This window comes from Mizuhopecten yessoensis, unplaced genomic scaffold (genome assembly GCF_002113885.1).
Source record: "Mizuhopecten yessoensis strain PY_sf001 unplaced genomic scaffold, ASM211388v2 scaffold10685, whole genome shotgun sequence".
NCBI classification, from domain to species: domain Eukaryota; kingdom Metazoa; phylum Mollusca; class Bivalvia; order Pectinida; family Pectinidae; genus Mizuhopecten; species Mizuhopecten yessoensis.
In genome coordinates, this window is record NW_018408670.1 from 168,752 (window position 1) to 191,413 (window position 22,662).

Here is a 22,662-nt window from a genome sequence, read left to right on the forward strand (position 1 = left end):
TCTGAATATCCAAGTGGTCAAATATTGCACCTGAATGATGCTAGGGTGAAGGTCCATCAACTAGTTTTCCCCTAAATGAACTGTCTTGACCATCTTCCAAGGTCACATGGGTTAAAAGTGACAAAATCGTCAATTAAATTCTAAATAGCCTCGAGGCCCAGGGTCACAATATCTTGCCTGTAGCATGCTGGGAGTGAAGGGTTATCTAAATGACGTTGATCTTTTTCCATACCACAGGCGTCCAATTGTTAAATAGAATAACTTCTGTCTTACCATGATGATATCTGGCTTATAAGGAAACAGATGTTAAGAGCCATCATGTATTAATACAAATTATCAATAATCTACAGGATTCCTTTCTATAATTTGCCTGCATTGGGCTGGGGTGTGGGCTACAGATTTTGGGCTGAGGTGAGGGCTACAGATTTTGTCAAATACATGACTAACGTTTATGAAAACAAGAGGCCCAATGGCCTGTATCACTTACCTGGTATTAATGTCACACTTGTAACCTTAAAAGTGGTTTAAAATAAAAGTACAGGCAAATTATCAGTAAATATGACAATATAAGTCACTCCAAAGGACCTTTTAAAAGATTTAAACAAATTTGTCCCTTGTGATGACCTTGAAAGTTAAAACAATACTTTATAGCCCTTCATCCCAGAATCAACTTGTCAAATATCATCACCCTAGGCATTTTGTTTATTGAGAAGAGGTATTTTAAAAGGTTTATACACCTTTGACCAAATGTGATCTTGAAGGCGTGTCAAAGTCATTCACATGAACAAACTTGATAGCTCTACATCTCAGCATGCTGCTAGCAAAATATCACCATCCTATGCAATGAGGTTATTCAGAAGACACACTTGACCCCTGTGATCTTAAATATGGGTGAAGTTCATTCATCTCAACAAACTTGTTATCCCTTCAATCCAGCATCTTACTGGCCAAATATCTTCACCGTGGTCCTTTTGGTTGTACAAAAGCAGTTGTTCAAATGGGGTTTTTAAGACCATTGACCCCTGTGACCTTGAATATAGGTGAAGGTAAATCATTTGAACAAACTTGGTAGCCCTTCATCCAAGCTAAAATTACCCCTATCCTATATACTTTGATATCTAAAGCCTCCCAGTTTTTGTTACTACATTTTGTATTATCAACAGTGAACTGAAATTTGTACACCAAATGTATTTCTACCTGTAGATTCTGCATTATAAAAAGGCCCATTCAAGCCAGGTGAGATAAAAATGGTAAATGTGTTCTTTTGAAGGCCCTTTTATTCTAGATTACCTTCATAAAATCCCACTGGGATACTGCACAAGGTTTTTAACTTTGAAGGTTGCAGGAGTGAAATAAGTGAAAGTATTCCATCAAAAATCAATATGCACAGTAATGCTTTTAAGCCTGTATTCTCTAGCAATGTTTGTTTGAAGATATTTGACCTTTACCCACTCTGAAGATTACCTTTATCATTTATAGTTTGATATCTAGAGCCTCCCACTTTCTGTTATTATTATGTTATACAGTGAACTGAAATGTGTACACCAAATGAATTTCTACCCGTTAATCCTGAATAATCAAAATGGCAAAAATGCTTCCCTATGGTAACATGAATGCCAAGGAAGCTTCATCAGCCAAAATTCACAGAAAATTATTTAAATTTCTTAGTAAAAAAAATTATGTTCCATTAAGAAATTGCAATAACAACAAAAAAGTCAGAAATCCATTCTTTTCATAATGTTTCTTTTTAGTTTGCAACAATGATGACCAGTCTTCATATAAATTACACCTGTCTCTAAGCACAGATCATTCAGTCAGAACATCTGCCTTCGATTTGAAAGTCTTCCGTGTGTGTAAGTAGAGATCATTCAGCAACTATATCTGGCTGGGGTAGCATCACCTCTTCTCCTAAAGATTCCAACAGTTCTCGTCTGTAATCATCAAAACCTCCATCAATCTCATTCACTGACTGATCCTCCACAACCCAAAGCTGACAGTTCGTCTCCCGAATCAGTCGCTGATCGTGGCTCACAATGATCACACCTGTAATGTGAGGTACAGTTAATACAGGTAAAATAGCACAAGAGGCTAGTTATTTAATAATGCAGGAATGTTCAAATGCCAATCTCAGCCAAATGAAAGATAATGACAGTCATGTCTTATTTTATTTTAACTATTTTTCAACTCTGACAGCTACTGGCCAATTACCATTACTCTTGCCTCATGGTTCTTAGGAAATTGTGTCTAAATTTTAATACATTTAACTCATATGACTTCATCCCAGTAACATACAACAAGTATCATTCCTGTAGGCCTTTTAGTTCTTTTAAGGATGTTGTGAAACAATTTCTCAACCAAAAGAAGATTATTGCTGAAAATAGCCCTAAACCATTTCTATTGACTGCTTTTAATGTCACTACAGGCCACAATCTCATTAACTTGGTTTTCCAATCAGTCCCGAAATTTGAAATGCATAACCAGGGATTACTGGGGAACCTTCATGTGAAATTTGAGAAAGATCCCTCCAGCATTTTCTGAGAAAAAGCGCTAACAAACTTTAACTCTAACAATACAAGATGGCACCTGCCTGCCATCTTGTTTTTCCGATTAGTCCCGAAATTTGAAACGCATAACAAAGGGACCATTAAGAACCTTCATGTAAAGTTTGAGAAAGATCCCTCTGGTCCTTTATGAGAAATAGTGCTAACAAAAATTGTTTAAAGACAGACAAAATGACGGACAGGCGGACCAGACAATGGGCAATTTGAATAGCCCACCATCTGATTATGGTAAGCTAACAAGAGGCCCAGTATCACTAACCTGGATATTTAAGCAGCCATAGCAAAATATTAAATAAATATTAAATTGTACTACAAATATTTCCAAATATTGGCTCTGTCTCTCAGTAACACCCTTGCTTTATTGGGTCCCATTCTCCTGTCCCCATTGGGATGAGGGCATGGTTTCTACAACATTGAATCATGTTGGGCCAAGGATACTCAAATTAGATTAAGATATAGCTATATAATAAAGTGGATAAAGGTCATTTTCATTCACAAACTTTGTTGGGCTCCATCTAAGGAAGCTACTTGTTAAATATCACAACTCAATGCCTTTCACTTCTTCAAAAGAAGCTGTTTGCAGATTTTGCAATATTGACCCCTGTGACCTTGAAAGTAGGTTGAGGTTATTTTCAATATCAAATTTTGTCGGGCTACATCTGTGACAGTTACTAGCCAAATATTATAATTATATGCCATTGGATTATTCAGAAGAAGTCATTTGAAGAGTTTGACATATTTGGCCCCTGTGACCTTGAAAGTAGGTCGAGGTCATTTTTATTCTCAAACTTTGTCAGGCTCCATCCCAAGAAGCCACCAGCTAAATATTAAGAGTATATACCTCTCAGTTCTTCAGAAGAAGTCGTTTTAAGTATTTGACACTTTTGAACCCTGTGACCTCGAAAGTAGGTCAATGTCATTTCGTTCTCAAACTTTGTTGGGCTCTTACCAACAAAGCTACCAGCCACATATTAAAATTCTATACCTTTTAGTTCTTCAGAAGAACTATTTTGAAGTTTGACACTTTTTACCCCTGTGACCTTGATAGTAAGTCAAGGTCATTTTCTTTCTCAAACTTTGTTGGGCTTTTACCAATGAACTGCCAGCCACATATTAAGATTCTATACGTTTCAGTTATTCAGAAGATTTCGTTTTAAGTGTTTGACACTTTTACCCCTGTATCCTTGAAAGTAGGTCAAGGTCATTTTCGTTCTCAGCTATCACCCAAATATCATGACTGTAGGCCTGTCCGTTCTTCAGAAGAAGTCGTTTTAAGGGAAAATTGATGGACGACGGACACCAGACAAAGGGACAACAGACGCCGCACCAAGCTAAAAATCCTACAGTGCTCTATTTCCTTAACAAACAATAACAAGGGGCCCAATGGGCCTAAATCACTCACCTGGTATTAATCTCACACTTAGAATCTTAAAAGTCTTAAAAATCTTGAAAATGGGTGAAGGTCATTCATTTGAACAAACTTGGTAGCCCTTCATCCCAGCATGTTACTGGCCAAATACCATCACCCTAGGCCTCTTGGTTATTCAGAGGAAGTTGTTCAAAGGTTTTAACATATTTGACCCCTGTGACCTTGAAAATGGACGAAGCTCAATCATCCAAGCATGTTACTGGCTAAATATCATCATCCTAGGCCCTTTGGGCAGGTGAGCTAAAAATCCTACAGTGCTTTATTTCAGTTTTTCTTTTCTTACCTCCTTTATAGGCATTGATGGCATCAGCGAGGGCATCAACAGACTCAATGTCTAAGTTGTTTGTAGGTTCATCCTGAAAATGTAGCAAGTACATGTAGTTATAGGTCTTTTCATTTATCATGTATTATGTTAATGTATATATGTATGAGTGTATTACATTGCAGATGCATATAAAGCAAGGCATTTTTTGTCTATCAGCAAAGTATCTATTTTTTTTCAATTGGTTTTTAATCCTTATGCTGTCATCAATACAACTGAAACACATCTTTTAATAATTTTGAACTGTATATTTCCTGAATCAATCCATACTTATCTACAGTAGTTCACTTACAAGAATAAGAACATCAGGAGCGCGACATGACAGGTCAGCCAGAGCGACCCTTGCCTTCTGACCTCCGGAGAGGTTGGGGATTTTGATTGTATGGGCATGACTAGATAGCCCAAATTTACCCAACATCTTTCTTGATTCCTGGACTGGAAGATTGAACAGTCTCTGTAAGAAATAAAATACATATTTCAAAAAATATTCAAACATTGATTTTGTTGTGGCAAAGTAGGATGTACTGAACATTCAGCAGAATTTATGAGCATAATCAGATTTTAGTGTCTTTGCTAATGTGTGTAGCAACAGCGACCTTGGTGTCGACCTTGGTACACTGAAATACAAACTCATACAAGAAATTCTCACACTTGGCTTTCAAATAAACTTTGAAGATAAACTGATAACAAATAATGTTGTAGGCCTGTGACAAAGAATCTGATCATAATAGGACAGAATGGTACGCCAATGTACTTAGATACACGTAATGGGACATAATGGTATGCCAATGTACTTAGATACACGTAATAGTACAGAATGGTATGCCAATGTACTTAGATACAAGTAATAGGACAGAATGGTATGCCACTGTACTTAGATACACGTAATAGGACAGAATGGAACGCCAATGTACTTAGATACACATAATAGGACACAATGGTACGCCAATGTACTTAGATACACGTACTCGGAAAGAATGGTACGCCAATGTAATTAGATACACATAATAGGACAGAATGGTACGCCACTGTACTTAGATACACATAATAGGACAGAATGGAACGCCAATGTACTTAGATACACATAATAGGACACAATGGTACGCCAATGTACTTAGATACACGTAATACGACAGAATGGTACGACAATGTACTTAGATACACATAATAGGACAGAATTGTACGCCAATGTACTTAGATACACATAATAGGACACAATGGTACGCCAATGTACTTAGATACACGTACTCGGAAAGAATGGTACGCCAATGTAATTAGATACACATAATAGGACAGAATGGTACGCCATTGTACTTAGATACACGTAATAGGACAGAATGGTACTTCAATGCACTTAGATACACATAATAGGACAGAATGGTATGCCAATGTACTTAGATACAAGTAATAGGACAGAATGGTACGCCAATGTACTTAGATGCACGTAATAGGACAGAATGGTACGCCAATGTGCTTAGATTCACGTAATGGGACAGAATGGTACGCCAATGTACTTAGATATACGTAATAGGACAGAATGGTCCGACAATGTACTTAGATACACATAATAGGACAGAATGTTACGCCAATGTACTTAGATACACGTAATAGGACAGACTGGTATGCCAATGTACTTAGATACACGAAATAGGACAGAATGGGATGCCAATGTACTTAGATACACGCAATAGGACAGAATGGTATGCCAATGTACTTAGATACAAGTAATAGGACAGAATGGTATGCCACTGTACTTAGATACACGTAATAGGACAGAATGGTATGCCAATGTACTTAGATACAAGTAATAGGACAGAATGGTACGCCAATGTACTTAGATATACGTAATAGGACAGAATGGTCCGACAATGTACTTAGATACACATAATAGGACAGAATTGTACGCCAATGTACTTAGATACACGTAATAGGACAGACTGGTATGCCAATGTACTTAGATACACGAAATAGGACAGAATGGTACGCCAATGTACTTAGATACACGTAATAGGACAGAATGGTACGCCAATGTACTTAGAAACACCTACAAAACAATATTGAAAAGAGACAAAGTGATGGGAGGGGTCAATATGCTTCTGTCCATTTGTAAGACATTTAGGTTCACGATCCTATATTACTTGACCATTTTTTATCAATATAATAAATAAATCTAGGTTCATGGAAGAAATTATACAAACAACAGCAAAGTTTTGTTTTAACAGCAACAAACACAATTTCTCTGTAGTGATAAAATTCAGGTCAATTTCCTTCCATTTTTTTTTTATAATTTAGCAAACTGCAGATTATGAGGAAGATATTTTAAAAGTTTCAGGAAGAATGCCCAGACACATTTTGAGTTCATATGCTGACTAGGGATCCTCTTTAAAATGATTAGTGTAATGATGACTGAATCTACCAGTACCCACCTGTAGATATTCCACAGCCGACTCCTCTGCATTGAGCTGGTCACCAGAGTGTTGATCATATTTACCAATTCTCTGTAAAGACAATATCATTATCATGATCACAGACTGTAATGAACAAATATGATGACCCCATAGGCTACAACATACCTATTCTTTTCACTCTTTCCTTCTTGTTTAAACCTTATGGCATTGACCCTTTTCTTTCAACATGGAAAGGAGCTAACGGAAAGTAGCGTAAAAGATGTGCATTGTACAAAGTGTCAAAATCAGTTCCTTAGCTTCGGCTGGAAGAAATTTCCCTTTAGCTCAACAGTACAGCGTCCATCTAAACAGTCTTGGTCATTGGTTTGATCCCCAGCAAAAACATGTATTCTTACATACACATATAAACTTCCTTCATATCACACTAGAATGATAAATCATTCTATCAATGTATCTCATTATTCATCACTAAGATAGAAATTAATTGATAAGAATTTTAAAAGTGAAAAAGTCCAAACACATTATTGACTTTAATTATTGAGTTTACAATTGCACAATAATAGGAAACAAGGTACTGGAAAGCTTTCCGACAATCTGGGATCTTGGATTTCTTACCGACCCAAACAATTACAATTAACTGTGACTACTTGTCAATGGCTGGAACATTTGTAACTTTAGTTAGAATCAATCTTGTAAAACCTTGGAAAACATGTCTTTAATAATGGCCATTTTTCACTTGGTCAAAACCCTCACCTGGTCAAGCAGGTGACCCCCATACCTTTTCATGCCCGATCGAGGAATAGAACACCAGCTTCTTACTTATCTGACCAACACTGCCCTAAGACAACCTCCTAACATTATATAAAAGATGATATATAGAGTATAACTACTTACTATTCTGGCCAACACTGGTACGACAACCCCCTAACATATTATAAAGGATGATATATAGAGTATGACTACTTACTATTCTGTGATTCTTTCTGACTTCTCCAGATACCTAGGGTAACAAATTGTAAACAATTTAAACAAGCAGTTACAAAATCATTTTTACAGTTCCGCAATAAAAAGTTACAATTTTAGAGAGCCTTTCACCCATCTTATAGTGAACAAGCAAATTCATGGAATATATATCCCCCGCTTGCAGAACATATTGTAGGAAAACATTAAGGCATTTAACCCTGGTACCATGTTTGTAGAAAATTGGTTAACATTTGTTGCGTTATTCAAGGGGCCATAACTCCAATAAATAAAGTCCGCTTGAAGTGGTCATCAAACTTGGCCGAGCCCTTAAGGCAATTAACCCTGGTACCACGTTAATGATACTAAAGAATGTGTTCAGTATAGTAAATGTTACCATACCAACTTTTGAACAAATACAAATAGTTTTTAAGTTATTTTTATAGTGATGACAAATGCATGTAATTAAGGTGAAGGGATCTAGCAAGTTAGTATATGTTACTATCCCTTTCACTGTTGTGAAATATTGAAGTCCTTTTCAGAAGAAATATTCATTGAAAATTACATGTTGCTATGTGTTTTACAAGAAACAAAACAAGAAACTTTAGGGGTCGAACCCAGGACCTTTACATTGCATAGCCTACATTATATATAAGTACAGCATCAAAACGACTGTCCAGTTTATTGGCTGCAAGTATATGAAATATTTGACAAGGGAAGTTACTCTTAAGTCATAAAAATTCATTTCGGTTGCTTCACCTTCTATACAGAAGGGAGAATTCTCCAACTTATATTTGCGATTGTAACTGGTGCAGTGCTACCCTTTACCTTAAGTATGTAAATAATATCAATGCTGACTCGTTAGTTTGCGTTAAATATGATCATAGCAAACCTATTGGTTCCAGATTACCATTATCAAGGTAGACAGATTTAGTCATACTAGTTTGTGTTATACAAGGCAGACTTACTGGTTCTATTTCTTGTGTCAGCAATTTCAGGAATGTACTCTTTCCAACACCGTTTGGTCCAACAATGGCAACTGGTGAGAGATCATTTGAGATGATTAAAATCTTATGCAAATAACATTCTTTGTTCCATTGAAAAGTGACATAAACATATTCTCAACCTCTGTTTGCTGGTACACGGGAACAAAAGGCACAGAGAACCTGTTACTCTCATCTGGAAATTTAAGCAATCCTCACAAAATATTCTCATTAAGTTTGATTTCCCATTTTGGCTCTGCCTCTCAGAACCAAGGAGACACATTTCCTTTATATAACATTTGGTTCCTTGGTCGCAAGGATGCTTCTAATTAGCAAATTTAGCTGACAGCCAATTAACAGGTCAAGGCATGTAAAAAAATTAAAGTCTTAGGTGTGGGAATTAAACCCCAGGAACTCAAGAGGAAGGATTTCACATCCTAAGTTTACACAACACCTTTGACTTACGATGATCAGACAAAATTTTGTAAAAAATCCAATCAAGACAATCTGAACAACAAACACCATGCCATATCATAAGCTCCAATGGTCCTTTGGGTAGGGTGAGTTAACAGCTCCAATGGTCCTTTGGGTAGGGTGAGTTAACAGAATGCTTTTGATCAATTTTGCAGTACATGATGTACTATACCAAGCATTCTGGACAAATGACCAGTGAATTAACAGAGGTTGTTATTCAGATAAGAATGATAAGCAGTATCTTTGATATAATTTTTCCAACAGCTTCTTGAGACTACCAATGCAATGTACTTACTTCTGGAGTTCATATCAATGCCAAAATCCAAGTTTTTGAATAATATTTCACTTTTCTTGTACCAGAAATTCACATCTGCAAAAATAAACACATCATTGTATCATTTTCTATTCTGCATAGAAATATTGATCAAAAAAGGAAATCAAGTAAAACAATGTAGTGTATATATTGCAGGGACCTAGAAAATTAATTAATATCAGATCATTAGACAATTTAGTACACTGAGGATCCAGAAATGACAATTAAACATGATGTTACAATGTATCAGATCAGTACTTACAATTTACATACTAGACATGTTTCAGATTTACAAATAAAATGCAAAGAACCAACCGAGCAGATACCTATTGATTGCATTTCACTGTTTAAGGAGACGGAATCTTATAGGTTTGGTACTAACATTTCAGCATAAGATTAACTGGATACCTACTCATAGCACCTAGGATCGGAGGGTTAAGCGGTGTGGGGTCTGGAAAGTGAAACTTGACTGTGTAATCCTTTGGCCGCTGTAATAATTCTGTCTTTTTGTCTTCTTCCGCAAACACTTTCTGTTTGTCCTTGTTCTTCTGTTGTTTTCTAGTTAGGGCTTCCTTTTGTTTTGCTTCCTATCAAACACAACAGACACTGTATACTACACACACACAGCAGAGACTGACCAGGACAACACTTTCTGGATCTTCTTGGACAAACTTATGTAATTTATATGCAAAGAACAAGCCATTATAAGCACTTAAAGGTATGTTGGTGAGTCAAATAAACATAAAAATGACAACATTTATTTTGCTGATGAGATCTAAGAGTTAATGCATACATGTACAGTATACACAATTGTTTAGCTGGGTATACGTAGAGAAGCAATGTCTGTGGTGGTATCACTCTTTGGTATGGGTCCAGATGACAGATTTTAATTCTTTGTAGATGTAGAGGTAATTAATTATAAATTGAAACACAAACATTGTACATTGTAAAACTTAACAATCATTATAAGACATTGAATAAAAACTAAGATATTGTCTACACAAACATAGAAGCTCTACACACAAACATTAGGGCCATGTCTATAAACACACAAGATATTGTATATAAAACAGTTTTACAAATTATGAAAATACGAAGACATAGAATATACAAACACTATGACATTGTATACAAACACTATGACATTGTATACAAACACTATGACATTGTATACAAACACTAAGACATTGTACACAAACACTATGACATTGTATACAAACACTATGACATTGTATACAAACACTAAGACATTGTATACAAACACTAAGACATTGTATACAAACACTAAGACATTGTATACAAACACTAAGACATTGTATACAAACACTAAGACATTGTATACAAACACTAAGACATTGTATACAAACACTAAGACATTGTATACAAACACTAAGACATTGTATACAAACACTAAGACATTGTATACAAACACTAAGACATTGTATACAAACACTAAGACATTGTATACAAACACTAAGACATTGTATACAAACACTAAGACATTGTATACAAACACTAAGACATTGTACACAAACACTAAGACATTGTATACAAACACTAAGACATTGTATACAAACACTAAGACATTGTATACAAACACTAAGACATTGTATACAAACACTAAGACATTGTATACAAACACTAAGACATTGTATACAAACACTAAGACATTGTATACAAACACTAAGACATTGTATACAAACACTAAGACATTGTATACAAACACTAAGACATTGTATACAAACACTAAGACATTGTATACAAACACTAAGACATTGTATACAAACACTAAGACATTGTATACAAACACTAAGACATTGTATACAAACACTAAGACATTGTACACAAACACTAAGACATTGTACACAAACACTAAGACATTGTATACAAACACTAAGACATTGTATACAAACACTAAGACATTGTATACAAACACTATGACATTGTACACAAACACTAAGACATTGTACACAAACACTATGACATTGTACACAAACACTATGACATTGTACATAAACACTATGACATTGTACACAAACACTATGACATTGTACACAAACACTATGACATTGTATACATAAATATATCATAAAGGCAAATATGCTTTACATGTATATCCTTTATTAGGATGCTAGAGAATATTTGTATTAGTTTATAATAATGATTGATAATCAGAACTTATCAGTGAATGGAGAAGACTATCACTTTTATAGGCCTCACCATATGTTGTCCTATCCTTTTATACATATACAATCAAAACCGTTACGGCGTCAACAGGCTGTGTTCAAAAAGAACATGCCCACAAACCGAAAGGTCATTTCAGCGTGTCACTCACTGTATCTGGCTCGTCGATTGGTCGTCCTTGTAATCAAAAGCAGAGTACAACATTGTATCTTTTTCGGGGACTTGTTGTTTGCGCGCTTTGTCAACTTACGATTACGCATACACGTATATGGAAATGTAAAATTTGCATTGCATGTACATGTGTCAAACCATGTGTCATGACTTGCATGTTTCGTTGCATGTGTACTTATCCACATTTTCGTGAACTATAATGGTATTTATGATTACAAGAGGGCAAAATGAAGATTATTACACATGCTTGAAAGCTGTCCATACCGGCCGCTGCACTGAGAAGTAATATCATAGAACGGTGCAAGATTCGACAACTCATTCAGTTAAATAACTTTCATACCTGCTTAAGTATATTTGTAAATTATATAATAACAATGATGTGCACGAAAACGATAACATTTTGTTTTATTATAAAAGTAAGTCTGCAATCGGCCTAAGAAACTGTCATTCAATGCAAAGAAGTACTTTTATGTGTACAGTTTTATTTGAGAATATTGTCATGACAATTAAACTGTATTAAGCTTGAACAATTTAAAGTTAAGAATAATTACGAAAACAAGACTTTCCTGATTTACGTACCGTGCGACGCTATTTATTTGGGTATCATTTTCAAAAGTCTATTTTATCAAAACTAATGAGATTTTGGAGAAGAAATTTAATCAGAACCCTCATTGACTCTAACATATTTCAACTATGGATATTTTCTGCAGATATTGATCGTTTATACCCAAATATTCGCCAAAATACCAGAAGTGTCCCTTCCAGGGTACAGTAACGCCGGTTCAACGGACTTCATAATTCTGATGGTATTTCGCGTTCTTTTTATAGAACCATGCGCACGAAATATCAAATTGTGATAAAAATGTAAAGTGGATAGTATCTTTTTAAGTAAAATGAACAAACATTTTTGGAACTAATAGTATAGTATTGTATAAAGAACATTGATATTTTACTAAAAAGTGTCCCGATTTGGGTACAGTGACGTTAGATAACCTGTGTGCCGATAGTACATTGTGTACCCACGAATATCGGCTGCAGTGTTACTTTCGATGGAGCGTATCCATGGAGATAATTCCCCGGAAAATGATACCTAATTATTTTCGTTTTTATGAAGTGTTTATTCAATATTGAATAAATATTGCAATTACAATTGAAACTGTTTAGTTTTTATCAAGACAGGAAATACTTATACCAGCAAATATATGCTGCTGGTATCAAAAAATTCATGCATTTTTTGCATATTCTTACTATTTTGTTCTGTTGTATATGTTGTGAATACATATACGCACCCACAGGGACTTGACACATTCCTATGACCCAGAATGAAAGGTTTTTTTTTCATTCTGGGTGCTCAACGAAACAGTCTAATATGGCAATTAATTGATATAGATATATATGTATGTGGCTTGAAACATTTACAAATATATTTAACACGTATACATTTGCATGTAAACGTTTCATCTTGTACCGTTCCTTGATATTACCTTTCAGTGCAGTGGCCGGTATGGGCAGCTTTCAAGTATTTGTAATGTTCTTCATTTTGCCCTCTTGCAATCATAAATACCATTACAGTTCACGAAAATGTGGATAAGTACATATTAAACAAAACATTCAAGTCATGAGACATGGCTTGGAATATGTACATGCAATGTAAATTTTACATTTCCATATACGTGTATGCGTAATCGTAAGTTGACAAAGCGCGCAAACAACAAGTCTCCGAAAAAGGTACAATGATGTACATTGCTTTTGATATCAAGGACGACACGGACCTCAAACGTTCTATCGACCAATCGACAAGCCAGATACACTGTGAGTGACACGCTGAAACAACCTTTCGGTTTGTAGACATGTTCTTTTTGAACACAGCTTGTTGACGCCGTAACGATTTTGATTGTATATACATAGTCATTTAAATACAATCATGTATTTACAATAAAAGAATTTGAAGTTGAAGTTTTGAAAATGGGACACCACTTTCTTCTGTCTGATTACAATAAGTAAGTGCACCATATCACGTCTGTAAAAATTATAAGACTCTTTCATGACCAGGGGTGTAGGATAGGGAAATTCCAGCCAAGGGTTTGCCAAATTTGGTAAAATCCCAGGGTTTGCCGAGAGTTTTGCCAAATTTGAAAATCCTGAGGGTCTAATTTCCATATCTTACACCCTTGGATATGAAAGAGTATTTTTCTCTCATTCCAATCACCAAAATCAGCCCAGAAACCATGAAAATGCATTTGGACTGGCCACCATTTTGAAAATATCATTTTTTACCCTGAGCTTTTTAGACGAAAACAAATTAGCTAGCCAGCCAGATTAAGCATATCCCATATTTGCAAACAATGTTTTTGCAGAAAAATTAATCACATCTTTCTAACATGTTCAGTAAATATATAATAAAAGGTTTTAATTTCATCACGTCGCCTTTTCTGCATTGCGGCATCAGAGAGTTCCAAATTTGTTACATCACGTCATTGTTGAGCCATTGCGACGTCACATCACGTGAAATGCGGTGTAAGATAGAAATTAACTACACCCCTTTCTTACCCTAGACAGCTCTATCTTACACACACAGGGAAATGATAGAAAGCTTACTGATTACAGGCAGATAATACAAAAAGACAGGAAATATTTACATTTAGATCAATCAAATGCCTCAGCACTCTAGCCTGGTCATGCTCACATGAATCAGCTATGCACTGATTAATCCCCTGTACAAAAACTATGAGAGAAGGAAATATGGCGTAAGTTTCCGGTCAATGACTTGTCTGGTATCGGTCACTTTACTCACGCACACCAAGGAAATTCAAAACGGTTTATACAAATAAACAAAAGATATAATTTCCTTAGCACATTCCAGAGATGGAAGTCTTGAATGGATTTACCAGCAGTGACGTCCCCGTGTAGGATGATCAATTATAGATTGTTTTTATTGCGGAAACATAAAGTGAAATATGAATGGAAACCTAAGCAAGGGTGACATGGGTCTGTATATTAAATGGTCAATACGGAAGTATAACAGGAATTCCCAACTACTATATGAGGTTACACTAAATGGGTGTGATATGTAGAATTGCACAGTAAAATCAAACATCAATCAGGTTTATGAAATATAAGGAAATTACCTTTGGGAAGTACAGACCTGTGGTCCAAAGTACAAACCACTTAAACATGCTAACTTTTCTATTACAAGAGCTGTAGAAGAACAGCATAGCTCATCTATTAAAATAATCTTTGTAAAAAGTGTTAAATGTAATTTGGCCATTACAGTATGTCCCATCTTAGATAATAGATCAGGAAACTAGAACTAAATTATTGATGGTACACTCCCTCTATCCCCCCAAAGTAACCCCTAACCCACACACACACACACGATTACCATATGCAAGAATAAATTACTGTAAAATGTAGAACTCATGGTTATGTTTGATTTGATATGCTAAAATACTATATAAAAAAAATGACCCCCATGACTCCACCCCTCTGGCCTAGTCCCTAGGGGTCATATCAAAATTCTGAAAATTTGGTGCACTTCCCCATACATATTTCTACCATGTCTAAAAGTTTCAAGTTTTTTTTAAACATTTCATCCCCCCCCCCCCCCGACCCTGGGGTCATATAAATAATCTGAAATGAAAGTGTTGTGCACTTCTTTATACATAAATCCTTATAATTTCGGAAGAGATGTCGTTTAAAGGCAATCGTCAAATTTACCCCTTTTGGCCCCTCCCATCTGTCCCCTGGGGGATCAGGGACTTTATTTGAACAATCTTGAATCCCCTTCCCCTAAGGATGCTTCATGCCAAATTTAGTTGAAATCTGCCCATTAGTTTCAAAAGAACAAGAACTTGCCCTAAAACTTTAACCTGTAGAACTTTCCCAAAATCTTTAACTTATTCCAAAATACTTGTGTTTTGGACCAATAATGAGTACATATGGTCCAATTTGTTGCTAAGGAACCTCCAAGCAATTGCTGTAACCGTATTACAATGTAAAATTAATTAAAAGTTGAGTTAAACACCAAAACACAGCTTGCCCAAAAACCAAATGGGACAGCGTCGCCATCGGTACTGCTACAGCCCCCCTATTTTTGGAATAGACAAGCTAACAATGAACTAAAATACTTCTGATTTTTCTAAACCTTTCCAATTAGGTGGTGTTTTAAATAGTGGTAATTTCTTATTATTTTATATTACAAATTACCATGATTTCACAGTCTGTGAACACAGATTCATGTCCTTATCATTAAACAGAAAGATTCATTTGTGAAATAAAGTATGAAAAAAAACATAAGTTATGTACATAATAAATACATGTACATCACATATTCATGCCCTTTTATTTTTCAATGTTTTCCCTTGTCATCTAATTCTAGGAACACACCAATCTAGTTCTGAAAATGTTCCCAACAGTTTCTGTGTTCCATTCCTTGCATTCCAAGACATTTTGGAGATATTCCCAAACCCCATTTATATTGTATCAGTACCTAACAAGCAACGGAACTATGGTATGTAATGAAGCAATATAGTGTATCAGTAATATTAGCGTAGGTGTGACACCTTATACGGTTTCCTGGTGACCTACTAACCTGTTATAAGTGAGCGTATGACACCTATTTACTTTACAATGTTTCCTGATCACCTAGTAATTTCTACAATATTTCTAACTGTGGACACTTTGTAGGTCATGCCTGTTACAAATGGAGGTGGACACATGTGGTATGTCACGCTATTTCCTGTACAGTGCTTTTTTTATCATATTATATGATTGTAAATCCAGGATATATGCATATGTGACAGGGTTGAAGTAAAAATATATCAAATTAGAATCTAATGTAAACCATTAAAGTGAAACCCCTCTTATTCAAACACCCATTACTCGAATACCACCTGTTCCTCGAGTAGTTTACTTGATCCCGACCGTGTTCTTATATATTCTCTGGTCAATTAACCTCAGATTACCCGACTGACTTTGCTCGAATATCCCTTGTGATTTGAACTCTGATTTATCCCTGACCACTCAAAACCTCAGTACTTAACCTATCCATCCTTCAAACAGGTAGTCAAACCTGTGTATCTCAACTACCCTGTGTCATCTCAACTACCCTTACCCTGTGTCATCTCAACTACCCTGTGTATCTCAACTACCCTGTGTATCTCAACTACCCTGTGTCATCTCAACTACCCTGTGTATCTCAACTACCCTGTGTATCTCAACTACCCTGTGTCATCTCAACTACCCTGTGTATCTCAACTACCCTGTGTATCTCAACTACCCTGTGTCATCTCAACTACCCTGTGTATCTCAACTACCCTGTGTATCTCAACTACCCTGTGTCATCTCAACTACCCTGTGTATCTCAACTACCCTGTGTATCTCAACTACCCTGTGTCATCTCAACTACCCTGTGTATCTCAACTACCCTGTGTATCTCAACTACCCTGTGTCATCTCAACTACCCTGTGTATCTCAACTACCCTGTGTATCTCAACTACCCTGTGTCATCTCAACTACCCTGTGTATCTCAACTACCCTGTGTATCTCAACTACCCTGTGTCATCTCAACTACCCTGTGTATCTCAACTACCCTGTGTATCTCAACTACCCTGTGTCATCTCAACTACCCTGTGTATCTCAACTACCCTGTGTATCTCAACTACCCTGTGTCATCTCAACTACCCTGTGTATCTCAACTACCCTGTGTCATCTCAACTACCCTGTGTCATCTCAACTATCCTGTGTCATCCACGCATCAGTCACAGACTGCGGTCCACACTCATGTGTTTATACAGGTGTCGTCAAGACGTCAGATAATTAGAGGATCAACGGCATTATATACTGTATAAGTACTTATACTGTTACCCTGTCATAGCTGCCTTATCATTTTGTGTGCACATTTATTATTTCTGAACAATGTTTGAAATTGATGTTTTAACGGAAGTGTTAATTAATTCATTTGCCTGATTTGGTGTGTAAAACGTATTTCGTCACTGAAATGTTAACCAGCATAACACAGTCTCGATCATGTTGTAATATATTCGAACTTGAAAAGTTGTGGTGGTTAACTTGGTCATCAATCAACATTATTATAATAACAGGGATTCAGGATTTTCTTCATTTCATATTTATCGAAGAGTTCCTCCTACCGGGTATTTTGATTTTTTTTAAAATTTGAAATGTAACCGAATACAGTAAGGCGGCCTATGTCTAAATGACATGTAGGTTACATATACAGCTTCTTTATCTCATTTCTTTTCTTAATAACGATGGCTACATATTATATTTTATATCTGTATATGTTGTCATCTTTATTAAACTTCTTTTCTTCTTCTAGCATCTACTATTTGCAATATTTGCAGTGCTTGTGCTGTCTGTTGTACCAGCTGATCAAAAAGTTACAATGTCGTATGAACTTCTGGTACATTGGAAACCATGTATTCCTCCAACTATTGATCTGGACCTGTTCGAGTTAGCGAGGTTTTAGTGTATCAGTATTGAAGGTACCTTTTTTGTGTGTAATTACACTGAGAAACTGGGATTCTGAAGTGTAGGAGTAATTCTCAAATTTGTAAAAGTGATTTCTTTCCAATTTCATTATAGTGTTATTTAGTATCAAAACATGATATCAATCTTATTATCGTGATATTTTGAATGAGTGCAGTTGATAACACATATTATTAATGTGTATTGTTATATATGTATGAAAATGAAAACTTTACTTTTTTTTTCATTTTTGTTTGTTTGTTTATTTCTTTCCAGGAACCTTGTCCCATTGCACTGTGGATTACACATATACAGCAACCTCCCCTTTATTGTTTTGGCGATTTAACTGTAGCACAGTTTGGCCTAAACCCTTCCAGTTACCAGGTTGCTCAGCTGGTAAATGTGATAGTATAACAATCTGATGTCCTGGAATCAAATCCTAGCCTAGTTATGCTTTTTTTTTTTACACTCAGAACCCTGTTGTTTATTTTATCTTGATTATTTTTCATAAATGTCCAGTAAGGTATGGTTGCCTTTCCAGAAATGATTTATAAAAGCTATACAGTATAACCATGCCAGAAAAACAGTTTCCAATGCTAGTTACAGTTTTTGGCAGTGGTACAGGGTTCTTTAAATGAGTTATATTTTTTTAAACATTAAACCCTGAATCACATATCTGATATTGACAGCTAATAACATAAGACATACCCAGTTGTTGATGTACAACTTACTGCTTGTTTAGCCGACTTTCCTGAAGATTTCATGTCTCTAAGCATCTTCTCCTGCTTTTCGTACGCCTTCAGTTGTTCTTTTCTTTTTTGCACCAACATCTTTTTAAATGTTCCTTAAAGAAGACAAAATTTACAGATTTTACAAAAAGTCGAAAGAATTTTCAGAAGTAAGCTGTTGAGTTATTCAACAACAGACATGTGAACCTAAACGTGTCTCCTGATACTGTATGCCATAGTGGATTATTTTGCAGGGGTTTATTTTTTGCAAATTGGCCGATTGATCTAGATCAGTAAATTTTAAGTTGATAACAAGAGTACTGCAGGGGCAGAAAAATGTACTTCTTTTACATGCCATATCCATTTAGACTTAGATTTGAGCTAGTAGCAATTCAAGGAGTTGAACTTAAAAAAATTCTGCATTTTTTCTAAAAAAAAATGTATGCTGTAGTGTTGATGTAAGGGCCATAACTCTGATGTATTGTGTCATGAGATTATAGGCATACAAATACCCCCTTTTATTCTGTAATTAGAATATGTTTAATTTTTTCTATACAAACCGTGATATGTTGTAGTGTTGATGTAAGGGCAATAACTCTGATTGTGTCGTGAGAATAAAGGCATACCAATCCCCCTTGTATCCTGTATTTAGAATTTGTCTATTTTTTTTCTAAACAAACTGTATGTTGTAGTGTTGATGTAAGGGCAATAACTCTGATGTATTGTGTCTTGAGAATACAGGCATATCTTTTAATACTGTCGCTGAATCATGAAATTTAAAAGCCAGCATTTACATATTACGTGTGTATATATATATACATATCCCCTGATGTCAGATGAACCTCTAGAGGTGAATGTACTAATTCTGTACTGATTGTGTCAACCAGTTGTGTCAGAGAGTGTCAGAAAAAAATTGGAAAAAAAGATATCTTAATACAGTGTGCAACTTCATGATGTATTTGATCACACATACTAGTACAAATTTTTGGTCAAAGTTGGCTCATAAGTTTAGGAGTTGTTGAAGTGGGCCATTAGTTAAGGGTTATGGTCTGGACAAGCTTGTATCTGCAGATAGAGAGATGGGCAGCTGATTCTAATACAAGACCATTAACTGGGGATTTATAGTTTTCCTATAAAATACAACAAAAGTTTTGTTATTCTCTATCTCAGAACTCTCTATTTTTTAGCCTCATGCCGCATTGGTGTATCCAAGTGTCATAGATTAGAGCTGCTGATAATTGCATAGTCACAATGGAAGCTGTAGACATGTGTGTCCCTGCTAGCTGTAGGGATGAATTACAGGCCATGGATCAGGGCATCCTAACATCAATCGATGCTGATCATCAACAGAAACATTCCAATCCTCGTAATCTGTTCAAATGGTTAAACAAGTGGCAACCCATGGGAATGTGACACAGCTAAACTCAGACATTTCTCACAGGAGAATTACATGAAAGCCATTTTTGACGTCCTCAGGCCTAGGCATGCTGGTCATGTTTTGGTACAGTTTAACAAGCCACATGGAAAGCAGTTCTTAAATGTCATTAGAGGGCAGGTATTCTAGTTCTCCAATAGTGGCAAAATCAAAAAGGGCTGATTCTCATAAAAAAAAAAAAAAAAGGAATTTAAATACATGTGGAAAGCGTGTTTGAAATAAATTTTGTTCTGTAATAGGATCTATTGATTATCACATAGAGCCATCCATGTTTCACCCAATCATGACACAGTGTGGTATATAAAAAATTGGCATTTCATTACTCAATCTGATAACCTTGATAGGCTACATGTAATTTTCTAATAATTTGTCTAAATGGAACTAAAACGACAGATAGCTTACCATAATTGCCTCTGTAGTAGAACAGTTTCTGTTGGTCAAGATGTATGATGTCTGTACATACATTATCAAGGAAACTCTGGTCGTGGGACACCACAAGTAAGGTCTTCTTCCATCCCTGTAGGTAGCTGAGCACAGAAAACTTAATAATTCAGTATCATTATTAGCATTTCAATTAAAATCATATTTTAGATCTGAATTTATCTATTTCACAAAAACACAGTGATCGAAGCCCAGTGAGCTAATGAGAGGAACAGTTGAAAGTTTAGGCAAGGTACAATAAAAACTAACCATACTTTACAAAATGATTCATGATAAGCAGATCTGATGGATTATACAACATCAGGGACTGCAAAAAATACTATTCAATTGAGGATTGACCTTCATTTTGACGGCGTATACGGTAGTATGAACACAGTTTGCAACGAACATATTCTTTATGGAGCACTAACGCACACCATATATGTTCGTTGCCAACTGTGTTCATACTACCGTATACGCCGTCAAAATGTAGGTCAATCCTTATATTTACATTAAAAAAATGTTTAAATGCTACAATACATTGATAAAAAGTCCAAGCGGGTTGCCACGATGGTAACTACGGTAGCTGTGGTTGCTAGGACAATACAGTTCCAGTGAATCAACATCGATATATGAGTAAAGTTAGAAAATAAGCAGTGAACAACACTTTTTTTTCCTTTCATGGTTTTTAAATTCTCTTCAAACTTTTCTATTAATTTACAACGGTCGTCATTTACACGCATTGACACACTGCTCATGAAGTGACGCGGTCAGAACGAAGTCGCCATTGTTGACGTTACAACCAAAAAATTTGAATGTGCATCCATGGAATAAGAAGTTTGTCAGCATTCTTTTGTTTTATAATCAGAAAAATTGGATCCTGAATATGTTCTATGTATTTAGATGGTGAATGATCCAAGCATTGGTTGTCATTGGACTATTATCTTGCTGAAGCGTGAACGGCAGCATATTTGAAACAAGTATCAATCGACAGAGCCTTTTTTCACTGCGTATACACTAATTTATACGCAGTCAGAGTTTACTAAGCTTAAGGAGGGAAACATGTAAATATAACAGCCTTAAACAGTCACTTGTGTATGCTTACATTGGGACGCAAGCAGGATATTTCTAATGACTTTCTTTTTAATTTTGTTAAGCAGTAACAGATATATAATTGCCAAGGCACATAAAACAAGAGGCCCAATGGGCCTGCAGTGCTCACCTGGTATTAATCTCACACCTGTAATCTTAAAAGTGGACAAAAATACAGCTACAGGCAGAATATCAGTGTTTGATTCATAAGAACCTATTAAAATATTGAAGTGTATGATGCCTGTGACCTTGAATGTCGAACAAGGACATTAGGTTGAAAGTGGGTCAAGGTCATTCATTTGAACAAACTTGGTAGTCCTTCATTCCAGCATGATACAGGCCCAATTTCAGTACCCTGGGCCTTTTGGTTATTGAAAAGAAGTGGTTTGAAGATTTTAAGACATTTGACCCTTGTGACCTTGATAGTTGGTCAAGGTCACTCATTTGAACAAACTTAATAGCCCTTCATCCCAGCATGATAAAGTTTGCTTCTGGCTAAATATCATCACCCTAGGCCTTTTTGGTTATTAAGAGGAAGTTGTTTAAAGTAAATATTGACGCCGGACAATGGACGGACGACCGGACGACGGATGCTGCACCACGCCATTAGCTCACTTCGGGCCAGGTGAGCTAATGACATATACAACTTGAATAATGCCATTCTTGCAATCTGATCGAGATGACAATTTGCCGAAA

At 35.8% G+C, this 22,662-nt stretch overlaps 1 protein-coding gene across 1 annotated transcript in view; it reads right to left on the reverse strand.

The window, feature by feature from the left end:
• Nucleotides 1-1,722: 1,722 nt before the first annotated feature.
• Nucleotides 1,723-22,662, reverse strand: part of LOC110461824 (ATP-binding cassette sub-family F member 1-like) — a 36,090-nt gene continuing 15,150 nt past the window's right edge. Inside the window, exons 10-19 of the mRNA XM_021515512.1 lie at nucleotides 20,857-20,981; nucleotides 19,023-19,135; nucleotides 9,863-10,037; nucleotides 9,433-9,507; nucleotides 8,649-8,719; nucleotides 7,688-7,720; nucleotides 6,739-6,810; nucleotides 4,605-4,766; nucleotides 4,274-4,346; nucleotides 1,723-2,043 (exon numbers count right to left, since the gene is read on the reverse strand). Coding sequence (XP_021371187.1) covers nucleotides 1,865-2,043; nucleotides 4,274-4,346; nucleotides 4,605-4,766; nucleotides 6,739-6,810; nucleotides 7,688-7,720; nucleotides 8,649-8,719; nucleotides 9,433-9,507; nucleotides 9,863-10,037; nucleotides 19,023-19,135; nucleotides 20,857-20,981 — 1,078 coding nt within the window. The 3' untranslated portion in view covers nucleotides 1,723-1,864. The remainder of the gene's footprint in view (nucleotides 2,044-4,273; nucleotides 4,347-4,604; nucleotides 4,767-6,738; nucleotides 6,811-7,687; nucleotides 7,721-8,648; nucleotides 8,720-9,432; nucleotides 9,508-9,862; nucleotides 10,038-19,022; nucleotides 19,136-20,856; nucleotides 20,982-22,662) is intronic.